The 23,915-nt window shown below is 40.1% G+C and overlaps 1 protein-coding gene across 5 annotated transcripts in view; it reads right to left on the bottom strand.

Annotated features, from left to right (window-relative positions):
- Positions 1-2,028: 2,028 nt before the first annotated feature.
- KCNC1 (potassium voltage-gated channel subfamily C member 1) overlaps positions 2,029-23,915 on the bottom strand; it is a 92,475-nt gene continuing 70,588 nt past the window's right edge. Inside the window, exons 2-5 of one of the 5 annotated variants that reach the window (XM_054390317.1) lie at positions 19,320-20,253; positions 8,634-8,677; positions 4,914-4,983; positions 2,771-2,907 (exon numbers count right to left, since the gene is read on the bottom strand). In XM_054390317.1, the coding sequence (XP_054246292.1) occupies positions 2,771-2,907; positions 4,914-4,983; positions 8,634-8,677; positions 19,320-20,253 (1,185 nt within the window). Of the gene's footprint in view, positions 2,094-2,770; positions 2,908-4,913; positions 5,103-8,633; positions 8,678-19,319; positions 20,254-23,915 lie in introns of those variants that run through there. The other 4 variants (XM_054390316.1, XM_054390319.1, XM_054390315.1 and 1 more) reach the window with 4 other exon arrangements.

Here is a 23,915-nt window from a genome sequence, read left to right as displayed (position 1 = left end):
CTTGGATTAACCTGGATCTTAACTCTGGAGGTAAGAAATGGCTCATTTATCAGCTGAGAACAGGATAGAAACAGTGAGTAAAAAGTAGTTCTTGGAAGAAAGGACAGTCAGCTGAAGTAGAAATCAAGTACAGAATGCTCCATGAAGGGCTACAAAGGAGTTCTCTGATTATGTACAAAATCAGATTATTAGCCTTTCAGCCTTTACTCATAAAACATGGCTTGCAGTCTTCCCTGATTTTCCTTTTGGAGGAAGATTTTTGTGAAGACAAGGTCCAGTTGCAGTTGGATTTTTGTTTATAATTTAGCACTTACCAGAGTCATGAGTGTTTCTTCTATTTTTTTGGGTTTAATGTCTACTTCCTCGAGACCACAGGAATACTATTCCATTAAATGTCCATTGTCATGAGCAGTTGCAGATGCCGTAGCTTGCCTAGAAGGTTGCCAGCTCTTTTGAAGTTTCTCACAAGGGTAAAGATGTTTCCTTCCTTATAGAAGTATGTTACAAAAAGGTTCAAGCAACTAAGATGCTGTTGATACATAGTCCATAGTAGTTATTTGTAGCATCTGAACTGAAATTCAATCCCATTGTGTTTCTTGGTTCTGATTGTTGCGTGTTTTGTGTAGCAAAATAAAGTGCAACTCAGGCACCTGGATTTCTTTCAGTTTCCTATCAGGTGGAATGCTGTGGCTCAGTGAAAAACAAGTGAAGGACAGGCCCCAGTGAATTAAGAAAAACTGAATTCATTTAATCAGCTAAAAAGACAAACTTTTATTATTGTTGGGGAGGGGAAAAGGAAGATATCTAGATAATGATAGGGGTTTTTAATCTTCCCTCGTAAAATTACTAATGGTGCTAATTCTTCAGACATTGGTTGTATCAAGTGTTTGCAGGCTTCATTTACTATCTACTAACCAAAATTAGCATTGTAGAACCAAAGCAATACCAAGCTTTTCTCCTACATTTCTGTTGAGAACACTGTATTTATTCAAGATTTTAGAAGCAAGTCTCTGGAAACCCCTGATCGCTTCAGAAAAGGATTCCCCTTTACACTATACAGCAGGCACTGAAACCATGATACAAAATTTATTTCATGCTAGAATTGTTTTGCATAACATTGTGCATGCATTTTACTCAGTACTAAATTGCATACAATGCTGTTGTCTTGTTTCTTAAACTTTGAGACCATTTATAACTTGAGTATTTTCCTGATTTTGTACTATAAGTCCCAGTTTTAAAATAACACCTCTTTTGTTTAAAATTCATACTGATTACTTAAGATGAACAATTTATGAAGGGTCTTTATGTTGGATCTATACATCAATAAAATACAACATAACCAGAGCTGGAAAATTAAATCTAGACCAGCCGTTACTGTCAGGTCCGAAGAAAGGTCCCATGTGTCACAAGCATGCCAACAAAAACAGACAGGAAAATGTTTTTCTTATTTTTATACACTTCTAGTTGGATTAAAAGTTCTTGGATTTCCATGTGGGTGTGATGAACTGTGAAGGCGTGGTCAATATGACCGATGACTGCCTGATTGCACTTTTTAAAACCATTACTCTGTATCTTGTATACAAAAAGAAGCAATCCATAGCAAAGAAATGTACAGTTTTATAATGTTTTACATTTTAGCTACAACAATGTATGTAAAAGTAAAGAGCTTTGAAAGAAAATATATAACTTTGCTTTTTTTTTTTCTCAATCATACATTTGCAGTGTTTCTTGGGGGTTTTGCTGTTTTTGTGGGATTTTTTTTTTTTTAATTTTCAGAATTTTTTCTTCATGCAATTCATGCTATGGAACAAAAAAAATAGATTTAAAAAAAAAGGATCTTCTACAGTTTTGTTACATTTTGGCCGTAGAAAAAGCCTGCATCTCTAGTACAACTCCAAACCCACGAAGAATCATCCATAAAACCTGCATGGAGCGAGTTAACTTTGTCCGAATGAGAAGGTCTTCTATGCCTGCACAGTTCCACACAGATGTTTATTAGCCATCAATGTTCATCTCCATCTTGCCTTGTCAGGTCACTCTGACTGCCTCTGTTGGCATATATTTAGCAATGACTGGACTTTCTTTGCAAAGATCTGCATGTAAAGAATACAATCAGTACTTGAGCTTCTTCCCTGCGCTTTTCACATCAAGCTCGGCATCTTAGTTTTAAAGGAAGGAGGAAAAGGTGAAATAGCTACATGCAGAGGCAGCCATATTCTTCTTCAACAGGATTTTTTTTCCATGCAGCCAGACCGAGACCTCTCTACAGTGTGTCTGAGTATTGCTTTCAGCTTTAAATAGGCGCCCATGCAAAGTTTCATCCTACTGTGCTTGTTTGCTCAAACTCCTGCAGGGTTCCTATGGCTCAAAAATATCCTGAGAAAAGCAAAATCTTCCATCGTTGGCATGTTTCAGCATTGACTAAATGCCTAACCCATTCCATACAGAGCCAGTAGATCCACTATTAACCAAAATTAGCATATACTAGCAGGATGCACCAGCAAGGAAACTATCTGGTGCATCTACCCTTCATCCTATGTACTGATACCATGCAGCATGTATGGCCCACCAGTACTATGCAAATGCCTTCCTATTGTCATCTGAGTGCTATTTAGGAGTGTTGTCACCTAGCATCAGTAGTAACACCATTCCCAGCAGGTGCTACTGTGAGACATTGCATCTTCAGACTTAGTCACCTGGATTATATGCAACATAGCATAGGCTAATTGAAAATAAAGCTTTTTAGACCATTCTCTGCTACTGATCCATGCTACAATATAGATGGGATGGGAGACCAAGAACGTCTCACTGGACTAGGAGAGCTGTAGGGCGCAGACACTGAGGATAATCCTATCGCTTTTCCACTTATGCCAGCTATGCTGTTAAGGCTCCGTGACATTTCGTAACCTTCATTTAAAAGAAAAATGCAAAGTACAGCATTGGATCAATGACAGAATGGACTAAGAATGAGGTCAACATTGTAGCCAGTTCAATAGCATCTGCATGCATGGACATGCCAAGAGTAGTATCACTTGCAACATGACTGGAAGGCCATTGAAGTACAGAACACGTTTTAAAAAAAATAATTGTGTGTGTGTGTGTATATATATATATATATATTAAATCATTTCTCAAGCAAGGTCAGGCTATGTAATTGATCCTATAGGCAGCAACATGGTTGTACCCTAAAAAAAAAAAAAGAGTCAGTGGGAGGGATTTTCTGTGTGTCCATTATACACTCACACATACCTCTCCCTTCCACTTCATGCATTTTGACCTCAGGCAAAATTAAGGTTTCTGGTATCTTTAGGGACAGGAGCAGGGAAAAGGCAGCAAAATCCATAGAATTTGTTGTGTTGCTATAGAGATACTACTCTTTTGTTCTCAGAATTAAGAAAGAAAGAAAGAAAAAAAGAAAATGCATGCATTTGGTTTCCCTCCCCACTCCCCCCCCCTTCCCCCTTTCTTTATCAGACATGCACATAAATAGCTCAGCAAGTGTACAGAGAGTTGCACAAACTATGGATGAAATTCTGTTGGAACAACAGTTAAGATGCTCTCAACATGTTTCAAACAGGCCAACAATATGCTGACGTATATTACTCTTTAGCCAACCAGCCTCTGTTTCATTCAGTAACGAGAGACGGTTGCAGTGCATCGTGAAAACCATACATTCCTCATCCCAAAGGATGTGCCATTTGGAGTGTTCCCCTGATCCACTGGAACCACCCGAACTCGCCCGGGCTGAATGAACACGGCCAATGCTTATCCGATACAGAATCAAGTAAAACACTTTGCTACAAAGGTAAATTTTAGAGGATATGCTTTCATATGAAAGTCTTGTGCTCCAACTGTATCTTTGTTGATGATAAGCTTTAAACTTATAAATACATACACTATCTATAACTGGCATTTACTATAACTATTGCCCATCATACAATGGCACGTGGGAATTCTATACTCCATACTCAGTGTATGGTTACGTCATACAATCTTTGCGGTTTTAAAATACTGACTATATCGTATACTATATACAGTACACCAGTGATAAACACTGATCTGAAGAGAGAGATTTCCATTTTTCCCATTCCTTATCAACTTAGGTGCATACATACGTAACTGATTTTGGTTTGTATGGTTTCCTCATGTTAAATTATTTAAACAAAACAGCCTATTTTAAGAAGGGAAGGTTTTTTCATTTGATTTGACCTTTGTTGCTGAATAGATTATTCTGACCATTAGCAACCTAAAACACAATTACTTCTGAGAGATCACTAGCCATCAGAGCTCTGAAAAACTAACTAGTAATGGTTTATTTATGAAAGTGTTTTTAGATGGATTATGTTCCAGTTGTAAAGACACCTGTGCTAACAGATGTTCTTGTATGTTTTTCTTTCTGTTGGACTAAACAGCTAGGAATAGCCAAATAATTTGTTTTAGTGCTCTGTTAAGGTAGCCAAATAAGAATTTAATATCTCTTTAGGATGTTTTGGTTTTGTGTTTTATCTTTTCTGTCTGCCACTTTCAAGTCTATGCTTCTCAGAGTCTGGTAAGGTCTGTGAGCTTTCCAAGTGGCAAATCCTCATTGCTATGAAATGCTAATTGGCCTCTCCTTGAAGGATGGGCTAATTTAAGGACATTGCAGAGCATCCTCCACTAAAACTTAGTGCACCAGCTGGGGTGAAAGACTCAACTGCTTAGCATAGCTGCATGGGGTAGTTACAGCTCCTCAGGCTTTTCTTTCTGAAAGAAATAGGTTAGAAACTCCAAATGCAGACATCAGGTGGTGGTTTCCAGTCCAAACGTGCATATCTACAGCAAGCGCACTATTGCGTGCTACAGCTACAGCTGACTTTCTCTTATTTATTTACAACGGTTGCTATCTACATGGTTACAGGACCCCAGCTACATACCCTTTCTTATTCCTCCATCAGGCGGGCAGGGATATTCCCCGGTTGATAAGAGGAAGCAGGGTCCATATCTCTCCCGAGTGCCAGAGCGGGTAAAGGGCAGGCCCTCATCAGGCGTAATAGCCTGGTCTATGTGGGGACAGTCTTCGTTTGCCAGCGCCGCCTTGGCCACCTCACCATTCAGTTTCGAATCTTCAAACATATAAGCAAAAGGCTATTGAAACACTATGCACTGTTTATTAGAGTTCCAGCTGCAAATTAAGGGTTCACAGCTAAAGAGTTCTATAGCAACACTACAAAAGGTAGCATATCTGTACTAGACACTGCATTCATGTGCACTGCACCAAAATAAAGTCTGTTAAATGGGAGGAGAAACAACATAAAATTGCGTTAGGTGTAACAGCAGCCACCTGCACTTCCACACAGAGGGGCAGTTTCAGAAATGGGCGAGCTTTGGTTCCTAGTCCTGTGAGCAGAAGACTGCGGTTAGAAATTGGAGTATGTTTAGGCATGACATCAGATGGTGCATGAAGGACCTGTTGGTCATGAAGCCTACTGTCGCTCAGCACTTTGGAGAGGCAGTGGACTGTCAGTTCGGGTTTAGTATTTGAGTATATTCTGTTTGTGCTGATTTATGCTTATGTGCAACATTACTGAGGGGAAAATTCCTGCTCTTCCCCTTTCCCAGATTTACCCAGATTGTTTTATAGCATTTCCAGTATCAGTCATGCAGAATGGCTGTACACAGTTCAGACACACAGAGTACATTGCGTATGGAAGTATGACAGCAGAATGTGGATTTTAAAAAAAAGCAATCCATTTTCTGATGTTCTCCTCTGAAACACATACAGTATTTGCAATGCCAACACGGGACACTACAGATAGAAAACACTACAGCAGGCCATGAATTTGGAAAATAGATGGAGTAAAATTTACTCTCAGCTGTAAATAATGAAAGTAGGTTGTCAGATTTGCCCATTTTACTCCACACATTCCCATGAGGATAGACTGAACATAGTAAGTTTTCTCTGTGTGACTTGTTTGACATTTAGAAAACAATTTAAAGTGCTATTTAGTGTAGGATTTATTTTAGGGGTTTAAAGTGCAAATTGGTATATTGAGAATATACTCGAAATATGGCACAGCTCAATGTGAGTATTTTGGTTGAAAGGAAGGAAAAACAGTCAAAACGTGCTTTCTGTAGTTTCACAAATGCTGAGATACATTAACTGGGTGGTATTGGCAGCATCCTACACCTCGGTTGCACAATGCTTATTATGTAGACACTGTAAGGCAATGGGTGGTCCTGCAAGTCTTTAGGAAAGACAAACTCAACAGACAGACTTAATTTCAGTGCTTCTTCCAGAGTAGCCTACTTGCTTGTTCTGAATGCTACATCATACTGTCATTTATATTTCAGCAGTTTTGAAGCCAAATGATAAAAGGAAAGTACATTAGGTAGGGCTTGGAGATAGGATTCTGATCCTCTGGCTTCAGATGGACAACATAGATGAGTTGTAGGCAAAAGTCGCTTGAAGTTATATTTGTTGCTCTGCACATACACACACGCATACACACACAGAAGTACACGACACAAACTATGCCTTTATCCATGTACCAGTAATTGAATTCTATGTGTTTACTTTTATTTAGAGGGCACTGGTTTGTCACAACATAAACAGTCTTTTCTGCAGATCTCACCTCTGCCTCCATTCTTCTCCATGCAGAATCAGCCAATTACTTTCCCAAAGAGAGAGATAGTAATGTTTTGGTTTGTACAATGGAAATAATCAGGTCATTCAATGCGTTTTTTTTTTTTAAATAGCAGAAGCTATAGTTGCATTTTAATATTTGTAGACACTGATTTCAGTAGGATTCTAAAGTTTTAAGTTTGCACTGAGTTATATTTCCTTTGTGTTCATAACACTCACTGCTATTTAATGCCACTCTGCACAAAACCTGGCACAGCTGCCATAGTAGCCATGATACTGCAAGTACTGAGCTGTTGATTTAAAAATCACTTAACTGCATTTGGGGGCAGTCGCTGTCCTCATGGGGACTGGGCTTCTTTGTAAGCCTCTACTGCTACAAGCTGATGGCTCTAATACTGAAATGAAATTTCTGAGGTTCCCACTGCTACATCTGAGCCTCAATCTGCAAACTAAACTGTTAGTGATGGAGAGGGCACTGCTCTGATTCTAGAGCTCAAAACATACTGAGCAGAGTGGTTGTGGGTCTGGCGGCTCTCTGATAACACTTTTGCAAGCATCTTGCAGGCTCTGTTATGCTTGAATGACAAGGAAATTGACTTTCTTGGAATTTCATAAATTGCATCATACATCCCTAGCCACTTGAACTGGAACATGCTCTTGCAGGCTCTTCAGAGTCCCTTAGCAATGATGGAATTTTCTATATACTTGTTGCTGAAAATCCACAACCTTGTTATTTCTACTCAGTAAGAAGAGAACAGAGTAGCTGGAGACACAGATAAATCTCTGGTCTGTCCAAATAATGTCCCTTGAATATTCCATGCATGGGCCATTTTTTAGGAATCAGATTCTGGATAGCAATGCTAATGCCCAGTGACAATTTTGCTAAATAGTTAGGAAACAGAAATTACTAGCACAGAAAACTGCATCTATTGCTGGTGTCTATAAGCAAGCATTAAGTAGTTGTGTTCCAAATCACCTAATTCTCTGAAGATAAGACTGGGCAATCACATGATATTTAATATGTGATTAGTATATTATGGGAATAAAGAAAACATCACTGATGTCATCAGACCTGAGTTAGAAGTTCCTATTGTTTTCATTAGTGTATCTACTGTATGCTGAACAATTCCAGGAATGAGGTCTAAAGATGGGATGAAGTTATGTTATTTTAAGATGATTTCTCAAGTTTCAGTTTGCATGTTTGCTTTATCCAAGACAGACCTTGGGTCTGAGAGGATTCCAGATAAAGCAAAACTACCTAACCCATTACTTTCTTCTGGCTACCAGTCTGGTTGTACCAATGACTACTTCTCGGTGTTCAACATTCCCAAGTCTTGATTCTGGCCTACCAAATTCACATGAGTCTTTCCATCCCTGCTAACAGAATCTGAATTAGGTTTGTATGACATTTTTTGCTCTTTAGATTCTCTTTTATTAAGAAAAGTCAGCGTTATCATCTCTGTTTTACAGATGGGTAAAGCTACCATGCAGTGAAGTGACTTGCTTGCTGCTATGTAAGGGGTTATTTACAACAAAATCTTCTGACTCTCAGCTTGGCACCTGATCTACGTAATTGTCCTATCTGTGAATACCTAGTTAACTGCACCAGCTTTAAACATTCTCCTGCAGAGATTTGGCTGAGAGGCTAAAGAAAGTATTCAGCAGATCTCCCAGTGGAGTAGTACGTTTCACAGCTACCTCATTTCTGTGGTTTCTGCTTTTTTTTTTTTTTATCTCATCTATCTTCGTTTGCAGAAAAGTACTATTAAAGTGCTTCAGGCATTTCTGAGCAAACACTGAGTTTCAGAATGGGGAGGAGAGATTTTAAGAAAAAATATCTCAGAAGATATGTTGGATTTTGCGTTACATACTTTGCTTATTGTGGAGAAGCACAGCAGAGATACCTGTCTACTTGCAGCATGGCTTGCTGTTTTTGTCATAGCCAGTCATTGCATGCTGTCACTGTGGCTTTAACAGTGCTGCTGGTTTTGATGCTAGTCTAGAGTCTGACTCTGAATCTCCACCTATTTGAACTGCATCTTATGTTTAGAGTATCTGTAGACGATTGTACAATATATCATTGACTTCACTCTGTGCTTGGAAATGTGGCACTTGTAGAGAAGTGGTTCCTAGACTGGGAAAGTCACCCTAGTCCTCTCCCTGTAAGTAAACACTGCCATCTTCCAAGAGCTGCCATGAAAGAAAGTTCCTAATCTACTCTTCGTACCTTAGAATCTATCTTCAGAAATCATGTGTGAGCCAGGCATGGTCCCAGCTCCCACTGCTTCCTCTTGAAGTTGTAGCTGCCCCTCTTCCTATGTCTCCCATATGTCCACAGAGCTGTGAATTGGTCACTTACCCCAAAGAATGGATAAGCTGAAAGGCACTCTCAGGGTGGACCATTTTCTGTCCTTACAGGACTGGAAATCCAATGCCTTGTCCAGTCCTTACAGGAACTTCTGTATCTCGTAACTACTTTGACTGAAACAGGACTGAGAGAAACTGCACAACTCACAGCATGATATCTATGCATATTTACCCGTGAGTCAATATCAGGGTACATGAATCATTCCAGATTCTTTGACATGCTAAAGAAGATCAGGTCTTCTCAGCCCTGGAGCAGAAACACAGCAATTAAGAGATACAGTGCTGTTTCACTTGGCCACATGAGCTCAGTGGCAATCTCTTCCAGAAGAACATAGACTGGATTTCTTCCAGCTACCCCTTTTTACAGGTTAAAAGAGACAAGGACCCAGCCTGAACACCTACCACTTCTCTGAAGAGCCATTTGCCATTGCTCAAAGGTTCAAGGGACTTCAAGGCCTGTGAAATAAGGGGAGGGGTTGACAAGCAGGAAAAAGATAGGAGCAGTTTAGTGCAAATCAGGGCCAGAACTGAGAAAGAAAGTTGCTTGAAAGATGAAAATGTTTCTTCTAAGGAGACCTTGTCCAACTAAAGTTACATTCCACACCATTACTCCATATACATCTAAAAATGAACTTAGAATTTGTCTAGATATCAGCTGTGCTCTTATAACCCTGGTCCCAAACCTGGGATTGCCATTATTGCAGTCTGTGGATAGTCCTGCTCCTGACCAGTTGAAATTGGTCCTATCGTTCTCATTCAGAGCTTGAGGATCATGTTCATTTACTCATTTTTAAACACCTGACACTAACCCTAACATGCACAGGAGCTTCCTGAAATCTCTTATGAAGAAGGATCTCCATGAGGTCACTCACAATGGAGAACTTTAATCCAACTGATCCCTGAAGAAATAATAACATTGAGTTAATTACTCTTCTGCTTTTCAGTCCTCTCATGCTTTTCTGGTGATAGAAAAAGGATGTTAATGTGACAAATATTTGTTGTGTCATACTATGCTGGCAACAGGAAACTGTCTTGGTATGATGGTTTTCCCTGGCTCTTGGGCCGGTGACAGAATGGTACAGGAAAACAGTTGGCATGGCCAAAGAGAGGGTGATGTACTTTAGCTTTTCTTAGAGCCTATTAGCTGGAAGTAGGAAGTGTAGCAGCTGTGAGACTGCTGTAGTTGCTGCTGAAGGACAGAATTTCCCAGCTGTCTTTATTCTGTAGAAAATGCAAAGATTTTACATTCCTTTTTTGCATCCTATTATTCCAGCATCACTTTTGCCAGATACTTCTTGTGCTAAGCAAGTAATTATGATGAACTTAAGAGGATGAATGCAAGTACAAGAAACATTTCATCTGATTTGTGGAAGGGTTAAGAGTTGCTCAGCATCTGAAAATACCTGTTGTCTTTGTATCCCTAAATGTTGCATAGAAAGAAATATTTACAGTTCAATTCCTTACTCTCTTGAGTCTCTTTAATTCAAATTTCACTCCTGTAAGTTGTTTTTTTTGTTTTAGTTGCCTGGAGTTTGCTGCTCATTAATATTCATTGCCCACTCAGCAACTACATCAGTATAGATCACTTTATCTTTTATATTAGACTCCAGCTAAACTCTGCTGTGCTTCTTCACTGATTAAAGGACGGCCAGAGCATAACAGTGAATCAGGGAGTAAAGGAACTGCACACTGAGAAAAATGTGCTTCTCTGCAGTTAGTGCATGGCTATAGTGATTTCTGAGTTAACGCAGGATATACTGACAATTAAGAATATGATTAGTAGCAATAAATTTCATGCTATTCCTCTAGAAAATTATCTGAAATGTCAGCTATTTTTTATCATTCTTTCAAAGTAGTCTTTGGGGGTAATTGAGGGAGACTGTAAACAACATTGTTTGCTTAGAACCTGATTCAGCAAAATAACAATTATCCTTCTGTGCCAGACCATCTTCAGCTACAGAAATCAATTTTTATGGGCTCCAGAGCCTCATGCAGGATTAAGAAACATGGATCCCATGGGTAGGGGCTCATTTTTGTTGTTAAATCAGGTCCTTAGAGTGAAAGGGATATAACTTTTATTAAATTAGAAAAATAATTGTGGAGAAGATATATTAAACCATAGACAAAAGATGATGAAATGATATTACAGTTTAGAGAGTATGGAAGGAGGTATAGCATAGAGAAGAACAGCATAGAAAATATGGATTTAAACCTTTGAGAATGAGCGATGATGTGTCAGCATGGATATCACTGGTTTTCAAAATGGCAGTAAAATAATCCTAAATTGGTAGGTTTGGGAATTCTTTCTGCTGGAGAGTAATGAAAATTAATTTTTCCCATGCAGGCTATGTGAAAAAAAAGAAAAAAAAGATAATTTAACTAAGTAGTTCTATTGTCATACCAAGTACTTACTCTTTGCATTAATACCTCGCATCAGGTTTTGTGTCACAATCTCAGTGAAGTTACCTATAGTCTGTGACATTCCTTGTTCTTTTGCAATAAAGAACTGTACTGTAATCTCCTCGTCTGCCCAACATGGAGCTCAGGTTGATGGGAATTGGAGAAAAACTTCACAGAATAAAATGTGACAGTCTGTAACATACACAAGTTGCAAGCAACGTACAGTAATAACAAGTAAATGTTAACAAACAGAGCGAGAGAAAGAGAAAAAGAGAGAGAAAATGTGAAGAACATGTAAAAGAATTAAGATTCCTATATAACAGCTCAGTTTTAGTTACCCCAATATTCTAAGGACATAAAAATATTTCTTAGTGCCGGGTATCTTTATTATACAGTTTTCTGATTTTTATATTACTGCATATTTTGAAATTCATTATGAAGCTCTTCTGAGTAGATATCACACTTACGGACTTTACACTGGCCCGAGAGCAGAATTTAGTATGCTACATGAATATGCAGAATCCTTCCAACCCAACCTACCTCTTCAATATTTACTCACCACCGTGTTGACCTGGGTCCCTCCAGGAAGCCGTGTCTCCCAGTAAAGGCACTCTAGTGACGGGACCACCTGGCCCCGTACTAACTGGCCAACATAGTAACATCACTCCCAGAGAATATCACCTTTGAGAGGTATTACTTCTTGAAGTGAGGTGACTGTATGTTGGCTGCCTGCCTATTGTACTGCTTGAGGAAATGCAGGAGGTCTAGTTAAGTAGATCCAGTGCATCTTGCTATCACAGGTATTGTTGGTTAGGTGCTTAATGCAGTGCTGACAACTATTGTTCCTTGAAGTGCTGCGTTGCAAAAAGCTCAGGAAGAGCTTTCCTAGTTTTATCCTGACACTTCTGGAGTTTCACTTACACCCATCCTGGACTTCTGAGACTCTCGCTATCACCATATTCTGTAGAGGACTGTGGGTTGTTGACAGGTCAGGTAGAGGTTGCAAAAGGATGTAGTCAGGTGAGCCATGCTACAATCTTATATTACTGCTCTAACTGAGGAATACAGCATGATGATCTGTACAGTATGGAAGGTGTCTGAGGCATGGAGCATGGATGAATACAAAGAACAATGACAGCAGGAATGGTAGATTGCTTGTTATTTCAGCTTTGTGCTTATAAACAGACAAGCAGTAGACAAAAAGCTTGGAGAAAATTTCCAGCAAGTACAGAATAAGAGGGATATAGGCAAGTGGACTGGGCACAAAACTGAGACCTCACACAATAGACCCTTTTGTCCCTGGCCTTTTGTAGTAATGGGTAAGTCATCCTGTCATTCTGTTTATTTAGTTCTGTGTATGAGATGTACTTCTTGCACAGAGGTGCCTTTTGTTGTGTCTGTCCTGCAAACACTGCTCATACTGAGTCTAGCAGATGCGAAGGCTACCTCCCTCATATCCCAGGAATGCATTCTGCATTGGCATGGGTGCTGCAGTGGCAGGCACGTGCTTGAGAAAGAGGATTGACCACATTTACATCTGCCTTGTGCTGGAGGATTGGGTCAGGTTGGCCTTACTTGGCTGGAGCAGTTGTATCTGTGTATCTGTGTTTTCCCATCACTAAAAGTGCCTTGTGCTCATTAATTTAAGGCATGAGAAGACCTAAGATACATTATTTATTTCTACAATTGTTTTTCACGTTAGTGCAGTCCTGCCCCTACACACACTCATCTCTGGCTGGAGCTGTGTGGGGAGGTTTTTCTGGTTTTTTTTCGATGTCTCACATAGTGCCAGAGAAAGGCAGGGAAATCCAAAGCACTGTGCTTGAATTTGTAGCTTCTGCTTTTTGTTTTCAAATAACTTGGTATAGAGGATATTAATTTTTATTCAAATTCTAAAGTAAACAAGCACCATAGTACAAGTGACACTCACCAGTTGTGTCTCTACAGGAAATAACAGATAAATAATTGTACAACAAAGTATTACATTATATTAGTTATAAATTCTGCTCTCTGTGCAATTCACAGCTATGCAATTGCAGAAATGCCACATTGGGCAGGGGTCAAGAAATAGATCCATATTGCTTGCACCTGACTGTAGGTCACTTAACTGAGGATCTTAAGTGAGTTGCGTCAGCTAAGATCACGTGTGGAGAAAGCCACCTCCAGTGGGCAATTCAGATCATGAGTGAGTGAGATACTTTTCAGAACTGCCTGATTCTTCTTCCAGTATAAGGCAAGACCTCAGGAAATGCTTAGGTTAGTTGAGAAAAGCATAAGGAGCATTTTATACTCTTTTATATGGAGCTGTTGCAATTTCTGCATTAGATCTAGAGGACTCCATCGTCAGTGGATATGATCATTACCTCATTCACTATTTTGAAGTCACAACCTTTGGATTTTTAAAGGCTGGGGAAGCTAAGGATAGGGAGCAAAAAACACCTCCCTATTACCTTTTCCACTTCCCTTTTAGTATTTTTGATGTCCAGCATATTTAAACTCCAAAATCTTTTGAGCTGAAACAGGCCTAAACTCTTTGCACTTACATTGTTGTCTACTGTTCATCTTACAGAGAGGGTCAATGGTTTTATGACACTAAGATTAGGGTTTTTTTTGTCAATGTTCAAAGGCATTTGATCAGAGGATTTTCTTCCCTGTGGATTGAAGGACCACCACAGTGACTATATACCTATAGCTTCAACAACGTTTTGCTACCCATAAAAGTCTCTGAAGTTCTCAAGTACAGCAAAATGTTATGCAGCATAATGGGCCTGTGACAAGAACTGCCAAGAGTCCCCAGTTCCCACTAAGTATTGGCACTAGAATGAGAGTGTTCAGCACACTTTTGACATTAGGACCAGTGTGTTGCCCAAGGAATACAGGTTACTTAGGTTATGGTGACAGAAGGGATGAAAAATGAAGCTCTGAGAAAAGAGCACCTCCTTCAGAAAGCACGAGTGATAAAGCTGAAATGGGTAATTCCACAATTCTTTTAAAAGGAGATCAGCTCTCTCTCAGGAAATTGCATTGAAATAATAGGTTCCTAAATCACAGCTTTGCTCCTGTTCATCTGACCATGGAGTTACACTAAGTCACTCTAACAACGTAGTTCCTCTCGGTCAGTGAGACTTGGATTGCTTTAATTATAGAGATAGTTGAGGAGCAGGTTATGGAAAATGCGGTTTGGGGCAGGTAAGTAAACAGAATTTTTTTTCTGAAGCTACTTACTGTATTAGTAATGACAGACATTTTTCCTCTCTTAGGCACCTGAATCCTGGTTGCATTTTTTCTGTATTTTACAGCTATGCAGAGCAGTGAATTCTGCCATCAGTACACTGTGAAAAAGGCTGAACAATTCACTTGTATGAAGATAGTTGAAGTGAAGCTGCATGCAGAGGGGATCAGAGAGGTGAGAAATTCTTGTTTTGGCTATGTAAACACTGTGTGTGCTGGCATTGTGTATATACATACAATAAAACCAATAAAAGGTTAGGGTAGATCTCTGAACAAACCTAAAATAACCCATCACCTGTGGCTATATATTCTGGACACATTCTTAATAGCATTCCTCTGTGGTACCAGACAGTACTGTAGACATCAAATGAAGTTAGGAATTCCATTCATATTCTAAATTTCTTGTTGGAAAATGACAGTCACCACTTCATCCTGTGGCAACTTTGAGATGTATTGACACAGTCAACCTATCCTTCAGGTAGGCAAGCAGCTGACATAAGACTGAAGAGCTGAGTAACACTTCCCAAACAAAACTGAGAGCTTTCAAGATTCGGTTTGCATGTTCTGAGGTTTTATCACAAACTTGTACCTTAATGCATTCCACTACATGTACTGAGATAAATTATTTATACCTGTAGGATAGTGTGTGGTTGGGGACAGAAATTAGCTAAGTTTAAGTGGCTGAGATGATGTTTTTCTGGTTTGCTTTTTTGCCCTTTTGCTTCTGGTATGATACTGACTGTCTGGAATTCTCAGAAGCCTTTAGATAAAGGCACTGCAGCACAGCAAACTATGGTTGACTGATGCTTATTTAGTTATGTTAAACTAGTGGCTTTGCCACAGACCTTTTAAGTGATCTTACTCAGTTAAATTAAGCTGCGTCAAATGAAAATACTGGAGATGAATTCCACTTTCTCTTTGCTGTCTACTTAGCCTGTCGAGTGGAATACGGTGGTTGTCACATATATGACAGTGACAAAATGAAACCCTGATCTTGAATGGGGCCTGTAAACAACACTGCAGCACAACAAAGTTAATAGTTTGACACGGTGATGCTAGAACCTGATGTGTATTTTAAACAAGGGGACACCTGCTCCTCTATGGTCAGAGATATCCCCGAGTCAAGGAGTTTTAATCAAACTGGTCAGGTGAGATCAGGTCCAGTTCCTCCAGGCACCATATAAGCAGAATCTTGAGAATTTACAGGTCTGAGAAACTGCCTTTGTCTCTGCTTTCTTCGTGATGCTGGTAAAGGCCTACCTGCAGCTGTAGTTGTGCCATCCCCTGCCCTGAAGTGCTTTTCCACCCTTTCTGCTGCCTTGGAATGGAGAACAGGAAGGGTTGCTACAGAAAGTGGAGGCACAATAGAATCAAACTCTGACATTCTTGATATCAAATTAAAATCAAGTGCTGTTATTTAAAAATACCCTCCTGCCAGGTGTAGTTTAGCCTGGGACTGAGCTGCTGAGAGTGTTGGGGACAATTTTCAAACTTACAAGAATTTAAATTCAAACCCTCTTTGCTTTGCCTGCAAATGACCATGGCATCATTGGCAGCAGCTGTGCAGCCTGCAGGCAGAGTTCTGCTGTTTGCTTGTCTGAGCCAGGAAAATGTTCTTCATCCTGAGCAGAGGCACCAGGCTATGGCTGTGCAGGACTCTGCACAGCCCCCAGCCCTGTGTATGGACCAGGAACAGCTGAGAACTGCTGACTTGGTGCACAAGAGGGCTAGAGAGACATAGTCCTGTGTGGAACTATTTCATACTCATCATTGTTTTGTGAAGTGTTTAATCATTCTACCAGACAATATATGGAGTTAATAACTTCATATGATGTCCTTTACACCTGAGCAGCTAAACAGGCTCTTTTGGGAATAACATATTTAGATATGCATCATATGACCTTACATCACCTAGACACTGTCACACTGAAGCTTTACAATTAAAAATGACAAGAAATATCTTGGAGAACTCAGGCATTATTTTAGAAACGTTAGGCACCCAGTCCATGAGCCTAGTACAGTGTTAACTGGTTGTTTACAGTTAGGTGCTGTCAACCATCCAAATACTTTACAGTATGGGAAATATTCACTGCTTGCATGTCTCTGCTTTCCTCTAATGTGCAGGCTGTAGCTTCAGGAACAAGTCAGTGCCTATGAATGCTTCATGTTACACAAGTGAACCTCAACATCCAAGGCAATGCAGATCTTGTTTTAACAGTTCAGTTCTGATCACATGATTTTTTACTGTTTTCTTGCACTCTTTGTAGATCTTTCTCTACTAGGAAGCTGAGATGCAGGCAGTGTTTTTTTGCAGCTAGTGGTGCATAATAATTATCAGAAACAGAACTTCAGCAACAGTGTTACTGAGTCCATTTTGTTAGCTGATGTATAAGTGTGCTTTGTTACTTCTTAAAATATATATACTTGAAAATGTATATAAAAATATTCTCTCTTAATTATTGCAGAAATAGATAAATTGCTGTTACTATCAACATTTCATAGATATTCTAGTAACAGCTTATTTTAGAGCACTGATGGCGGCAAAACAGTTCCCCATTGAACCAAAATTACACGTATTCTCAGGATACCAGTGTGGAATTGCTCTGAACTCGTAGAGTTCTTAGTCCTCTAGCTCCCAGAGAGGACCTGGGTAGGTAATGGAAGGAATTTTATAAAGCAAGGGATTTCTGAGAAGAAAGTCACTCTGGAGCTGACTGCAGAAGTACTCAGGAGTCTGGTATCTCTTGCACATTACAATTGGGTTGTTGGTATATTGCTTACAGTAGGAGACATGCAGTATTGTTTGTGCCCTCTTTCCCTCTTGATATGTGATGCCACAAAGACATCTGTTTATGAGGAAGTTTGCTGCTTGGCCATGAGTTGTGATAAGCATTTGCAACCTGAGGGGAATGGATGATAAAACCATACGCTTATGCGCCAAAGATACAATAGGAAAAAGACAGTCTATCAGTCACGTGAATTGGGATTGGCCTGTTGCAATGGAATAGCCTTCAACCAAAGGGGAAAAAAAAAAGCTAGTTACCTTCTGAATGGATTTTACATAGTTGCACAAAAGGGAAAAGAAATAAGAAAAGAAGAGAGAAAAGAAGAGAAGGTTCCCACCAGCTCTTTCCCTCCAAAGTTAGCATTGGCATTGGTGAAATCACACACAAAGGAAAGTCTGACTTTCTTTGTGCCTCTCACAATGACATCAACATGCATGGCTATGAGATGACCAGAGAATACCTCACTCACAATGAGCAACAAATTAGAGTTTTCTTCAAAGTAAAAAAGCGATAACACAAGACCATCATAGGTATATGCTAGCTCTTTCAAAACATCTCTTTTTGACTAGATGACAGTTCAAATCACTTGAATGGCGATCTCTTTACAACACAGGGGGATATTCTGAACAGGCTAGAGAATGTCTACTATACAACTTGGCTGGAACACCTGCCAGAAATGAAGTTGGCTTTGTTTTCAACGTGGTTATCTACTTTGAAATTACTCCATAGAATAAATAGTGATATTCCATGGGTAGAGGTAGGTTATGGGGTTTAAGTAATCAAATTGGAGCCCCATAAATGTATGTGCTATAGGAGGATTCTCATAAAACTGAGATATTCCCATAATTAACCACTAGCCATGGGATATTATAATATATTCCATGGTGACTAGTATTTTTTCCATTTCCCTCCCCCCTCCCAGCAGAATTAGTCTGATTTAATTTTGCTCTGGTTTGACCTATTGCTAACATGAATCAGTATAATTAAAAATAAGAATGCCATATTATGAGGTGATCACTGTTTAGGCCAAACTGGCCAGTAATGAATGACCAGTCAGACCTTATCCAGTTGGCCTTTGCTGCTAGAAGGTTGAAAGAGCTGTAACTCACCAACCCATACTTGCAAAAGGAGCATATTTTAGAAAATGTGGTTCAAAACTCTTGATAGTTCTAAATTTTAAATTCTAGTGGAATATTATGGAATAGATTGATTCGCACGCCATGGTATAAACATCCTTACATCTAGTCATGTCTCAGAGTGAGTCATTTTGCATTACTGTCAAGAATTTGAGCTGTTGTTCTATTTTGCAGTTAATCATCAGAAAGAGACGTGATTGTCTCATGAATATGCATGACGATATAGTTGTCCCTTCAACTTACTAGGCACCTAGTTTCTGTAATGAGATGTACAATATCTGCCATTTAAAACAGCTGAAAGGTCCCAAATGGGAACAAATGAGAAAGCATCTGGCTGTTTCAAATTCCAGCCCTGTTTAGTCAGAAAACTCTGTAATTGCTGAGTACTTGGCTCCTACTCTACTCTATGAAGCATTCAGCTCCCAGGAGCCTCTGAGATGTATTACACAGTCCAGCAACATAGCTGTAGAACTCTCAAAATTCTTCCACTAGATGTAACAGCTCTTCAAAATATCTTGAGACTTGTATGCCCTTAACCAGGACCAAAGTTTGGGCTCCTGGAGCGTGCTTTCATCCTTAGTTTTGCTGATCAGCCTCCACTGTACCATTTGTCCCTGCAACCTAGACTTCACACATATTATTCACTGTGTGATGGTGGGACTAGAATGGATAAATGTGCTACCCATTGCTCTAAGAAAGCAGTCTGGCTGAATCTTAAATCACTACGCGGGATGGAGGTTAACGGTCAGATGGACATTCCTCTAAGAGGTTTCCTACCTGCTCTGTTAATTTCTAAAATTTCTTCTTGGGCCAGTGGGCAAGTGTCGCTCTGAGTACTGTGGTGTGGAGAGTTTACGACAGATTTACAATAATTGGGGGATCCCAGCTGGGGTGGCCTCGGGATATGCTTCTTTTTTTTCTTTGGTAGCTTCTGCTTAGCCATAGCTAAGGAGTAATACATTCCGAAATTGTTCACAATGACAGGGACAGGCATGGCAATGGTCAGCACACCAGCGAGAGCACAGAGGGCCCCCACCAGCATGCCTGACCAAGTCTGAGGATACATGTCTCCGTAGCCCAGGGTCGTCATGGTGACAACAGCCCACCAAAAGCCGATGGGGATATTTTTAAAGTGTGTGTGTTCACTGGCACTAGGGTCATTTGGTTTAGCACCTATTCTCTCGGCATAATAGATCATCGTGGCAAAGATTAAGACGCCCAATGCCAAAAATATGATGAGCAGCAAGAATTCGTTTGTGCTGGCGCGGAGGGTGTGTCCCAGGACCCGCAGCCCCACAAAGTGGCGGGTCAGCTTGAAAATTCGCAGGATTCGCACGAAACGGACTACGCGGAGGAAGCCCAGGACATCCTTAGCAGCTTTGGAAGACAGGCCACTGAGTCCAACCTCTAGATAGAAAGGCAGTATGGCCACAAAGTCAATGATGTTCAAAGAGTTTTTGATAAATTCCACCTTGTTTGGGCAGAAAGTGACTCTCATCAAGAACTCAAATGTAAACCAGACCACACAGACACCTTCAATGTAGGTGAGAAAGGCTTCAGTCTCTGCTTCCCTGTAGTGCCGCACCTGGGTGTCATTCCCGATGAACTCAGTTTCTGTCTTGTTCACGATGGGGTTAAATCTCTCATGGGTCTCGAGGCAGAAGGTGGTGATAGAGACCAGAATGAAGAATAGGGAGGCAAATGCCACATACTGTGGAAAAAAAGAGAGAAATGTTAAACAGTAGATTAAGTACAGGGGCTTTGATTCTGAAATGCCAGAGAGAGACAAGAGCTGTATTAGAACTGGAGATAATTCCAAGCCTTCTTCCTGTGAGCTTAAGATGCCAAATCTCACCTGCAAAGATAGCTAACATTCAGACTTAGAGGGAGAGCAGTATAGAAGTGGATGCTAACATCCGTTCCTATACAGCTGTCACTTAAGTGTGAATGTAAATTTAAGCAAACATTTAAATCTCAGAGCTTTCTGTGGGATTTAAGGTTAAGGACATTGAAATTTTGCCTTCCTGAACTTGGTCTTTTGTACTGTTTGGTCTTAAAGATACTGCATACCTTCTGGGACAATTGTCATGTGAGTCTTTTCTCAGTATTGTGTCAGTGGTATGGTGGCTCCATGCTGCTCCCAGCTCCCAGCTGTTGTATTTCAGATCTCAGTAAGGTGCTAGTAAATACTAGTGGCAGTCTCAGGTGGGCTCTGCTGCAAGGAGCAGAGACCTGCTTAGCATTGTCAGACTTTCTTGCCAAATCCCAGAGACTGGTTGCATTTCTGAGATAGTTCTGATCTTGGAGATACAAAGCATTGTCTATGCTTTGTTTTAAACAAATAAGCCCAGTAACCCAGTAGAATTCATTGATACAGGGCTTGGACTTGCCAGCAGATGGGCAGTGAGGGCTGGTGATGAAAGCACTCGGACAGAAAGCAGACGACTGAGGTTCTCTTCCAACCTTCACCATTGACATTTTTAGCCTTCAAGCATGTGTGTCTACGTCTTTTGCACCATCTTTTGTCTCCTTTTTTTAAATTGAGATGATAAACTCTTTGGGGCTGTGGTCTGCCAATTTATGTCTGCCTAGTATCAAGCCCATTGAATGCCTGTAGTGGGGACCTGGAAATGGAGACCTTGGCTGAGTCTTTGAAAAGACATACACCACTCTTGAACCATAGACAATAGAAAAAGTGGGTGATGGCAGTGGAAGCAGCACAGCCTTTGCAAGTCAAGTTCCAGTAACTTGAGAGTTTGTTTTCTAGGAAAGAGCAATCTACATGACACACCATTCATAATTCATTCCAGATCACAGTTCAGAGTGAGCTAGTAGAAGGTGCATGCTGCAGACTGTGCTCTTCTCCTTTGATGCTGCTCAGAATCACTTAACAATCCTGACTCAGGCTGGATGGGAGAAAAGAAACAGATCATGCTCAGAGATTTGCCAACCTCTCCCTTTGCGACTGCTAATCCCTTTTGTGTTTTAAGGAAGTTCAGGAAATTCTACCCTTCCCTGAACCTCTGGATGAAAGGCAGAGGAAGACACCATTTTGTTTGAACTACATCTGTTTCCTACATGCTGTTGAAGCATCAGGAAATCTACAGGAGAGGCACCCTCTCTTACTGATCTGTTTTGGTGGATTTCAGTTTGAATGGCAAAAGTATTTGATCACTACATCATAACCCTCCTGGTTTTGTGGAACCAACAAAACAGTTGTCTTAGTCTGTATGAGCAGGGCTTCTGAGCAGCATGAGACTTGCTGCTTCTCTCACAGGCAAACTCAGGGCTTGCCAAGACTAAAATCGGAGATGAGAGCACTCTCACCACGCATCTTTGTCTCCAGAGAAGAAATAATGGAGCTATTAGTGCTGTGAGGTTTTCAGAAAAATATATTAGGACTCTAGTGAGAGCAAATATGTTGAGGTGTGGGGATTTTTGGGGGGGGATGGGGGAACAAACAGGTAGAATAATAAAAAAAAAACTCTTGAGTAATTTTTCAGTAAGTCTATGACTGGTGAATGCTGTATATCTTGCAGGAACAAGATAGACTCAGAAGAGTTTCAGATCAGTGTTGGCAAACCATGGGTTGATTTTCTACAAAGCATCAGTAATTCAAATATATCCAGAACCCTGTGCTTTTTGCACATGATCACCATTCACAAGCAATCTCTTCAAATTCTTAACAAACTTTATTTTACAGTAGTTCCTCCTCTTGAGGCTTGTCTCTGAACACTATTACACCTGAATGAAGCTGCCAGCATTTACCTGTGACCTGAATAACAAAGCTTTGCCAAGTTTGTATTTTAATCTGAAAACCCATACTTCAACCACTCATTTAAAACTTAGTCCATGTATCACCAAAATGTTTAGCAACAGAGGCAAATCTTTTTGCTGCAGCTCAGCCAAAGAGTGGGTTAAATGAAACCTGCTTTAAAATATTTAGCTTTATAACCACTTCATTATCTGTCAAGACCAATTTTCCAGGCTTTCTAGGAGATAGGGACCCTGCTTCAAACAAATGACTCACTTTGAATGTGCAAGTAATTCTACTGAAATTTTGAAAGAAATGTTGAATCTGTATGACTGATCAGATGACTAAATGTAGGCACATGATACTGGCAACCAGATAATGCTGTGGAAGTGAGGAAAAGCTAGACTCTGTCAAAAAGCAACCTCTGCAATATTTCATTAAGAATCCTAATGTAAGATGGTTTAAGATCATTTGAGTAATGATTATGAAACTGAAATTGCAAGGGGAAAAATCCACTTCTGCTTTTATAGGTGTGATGAAAGTGTGAGGGCACAATCAGATGTTACCACCAAACTTTTCCCTGTGCAGGAAGAGGTGACTATCTTGGCAGTCTGACTTTTTTCTGTGAGATGAAGAGGCAATTGACACAGAAGCTCACACCAACAAATATACTGGCTCACTCACAAGATTTTTCAAATTCGTGTTTCTTAGCTGAGACAAATGGAAGAAGTAGGCTTGCAGATAGGCAAAGCTTGCTCTAGAGTCAGATAAAAAGTCCTACCAGCAGATCATGGATGAAGTGGTTGCACAATGGAAAAATAACCCATATGACAGCTTGCAAAAAAATCTTGGAATGCTTAGTAGTACACAGACATGAAGCAGCGTGTTAAAAAAAATGTGCAGTCATCTGTGGAAAATATGCTTAAGTTATTCGGTGTTGATACTGCAATAAATAAATTAGAAGCAGATCTCTCAAATGTTAGTCCTAGCAGACAGCCATGTGCTTTGACAGGGTAGTTACTGGGATAAGCAGAACTGCATCAGAACTTGAAGTATGATATGTGTGGTATTTCTCTGTGACCACATGGCCAGCCAGCTGGTCACAGGCAAAGGTTGACTTTGTGGCTTTGTAGCTCACAGGCAAGTTTTCCAGTTTCACCTAGGATAGATGAAATCTTGTGATTTGATAGGAGAACATTGTCACAGAAGAGACGTGAATTTATTTTACAAGGTTCCTTGCTAGCTCCCTAGCCTGGCTGGCAGTGAGAACTAGATGGAGACATTATGGTGGGAGTAAGAAATGTTTCATATTGCTCAGCAACAGCTCAATGGGAAATTCTTATCTTAACATATATAGATTGCTGATCTAAAAGCACCCCAAGACTTCTGCAGCTAAGTAAATGGGACACTGCAGAAGGAGCTCTAAGTGTTGAAAGTAAGTCTTCCGTTTCTTTGAGGGGATGAAGAAACCTGCATTTGAGAGGGACTTCCAAATGTCATTTCCCTGTCCCAACACAGTGTAATCCTTTCTGAAAGGTAGCTATAGTGACTGTTACTAAGGACCTGCAATAGTGAATATTGTAGAAGTGCAGCAGGAAGTTTATCCCAGTGCTTCACCA

The sequence above is a fragment of the Indicator indicator genome, chromosome 21 (assembly GCF_027791375.1).
Source record: "Indicator indicator isolate 239-I01 chromosome 21, UM_Iind_1.1, whole genome shotgun sequence".
Taxonomy (NCBI): domain Eukaryota; kingdom Metazoa; phylum Chordata; class Aves; order Piciformes; family Indicatoridae; genus Indicator; species Indicator indicator.
Note: the sequence above shows the minus strand (reverse complement) of the source record. Positions and strands in the feature narration are given on the sequence as shown.